Source organism: Trachymyrmex cornetzi, unplaced genomic scaffold, assembly GCF_001594075.2.
Source record: "Trachymyrmex cornetzi isolate Tcor2-1 unplaced genomic scaffold, Tcor1.1 scaffold133, whole genome shotgun sequence".
Classification (NCBI taxonomy): domain Eukaryota; kingdom Metazoa; phylum Arthropoda; class Insecta; order Hymenoptera; family Formicidae; genus Trachymyrmex; species Trachymyrmex cornetzi.
In genome coordinates, this window is record NW_017295906.1 from 256,890 (window position 1) to 257,779 (window position 890).

Sequence of the window (890 nt, forward strand, 5' to 3'; positions counted from 1 at the left end):
GCGAGATTATTTGAAAATTTAGTGAATGATAAATTCGATTTTATAGGCACAATTCTTTTTTTTTTTAGCAAGAATTTTATAAAATTGTAGATAAAATTTTTATCGAAATTCTATATTAAATATTAACGAGTAGTTTGTGTTATAAAATTATAATTGACCGAAAATTATATTAAAATTTTAGGAAAAATGAAGAATAATTTTATATTATAATTATTTCAATGTGGATTACTTTACTCCAGATCTGAACAATACATAAAATCAAACAATTGATTTCCGATTTATATTGTATTTTTCGAAAGTTACGGTCGTAACTTATTATTAAAACTATAACAAAGTTTAGTAATAAAAACTGACAGTTATTAAACATTTTAAAAAAGTGAGAACTTAAAACATACGTTATGAATTATATATGTGAGTGTCCAAAACATTGTATAAAACACTTTAATGGGTGAATTTGTGATTGAATCTGAAATAAAAAAACTCGCTTCGCCATTTGTGCTGCAACGAGGAGTGATTCGCGGATTATGTTGAGAAACGCGACAAGTATGGGAAGTGTTTTTCCAGTTTGACAATTCATTCCCTGCCGTATGCATCATGAGCATATTGTTGTGGCGTCAACGTATAAAGGCGAGTCAGCTGCGAGCCGAAACTTCTGCTCTCTCCTTGCTGAGTAAGTAGCTCGTTTCTTGAAATTCTCTGACTCGTCCCGGACGAAAGTTATTGTACTCTGAAATCTTATTGATATAATTAAGCTCTGACGTGATTATTATATACATAAATGATAGCGCTAATTATACAGGGTGGGGAAAAAGTATGGAAGCAAACAATTATTTCCGAAACTATTCATTTTTCGACAAAATGTCTTAGACATAATTTTTATGGTATGAAAA

The 890-nt window shown here is 29.7% G+C and overlaps 1 protein-coding gene across 1 annotated transcript in view; it reads left to right on the forward strand.

Annotated features, from left to right (window-relative positions):
- The first annotated feature begins 594 nt into the window (after positions 1 to 594).
- Positions 595 to 890, forward strand: part of ush (Zinc finger protein ush) — a 100,048-nt gene continuing 99,752 nt past the window's right edge. Inside the window, exon 1 of the mRNA XM_018522468.1 lies at positions 595 to 670. Coding sequence (XP_018377970.1) covers positions 595 to 670 — 76 coding nt within the window. The remainder of the gene's footprint in view (positions 671 to 890) is intronic.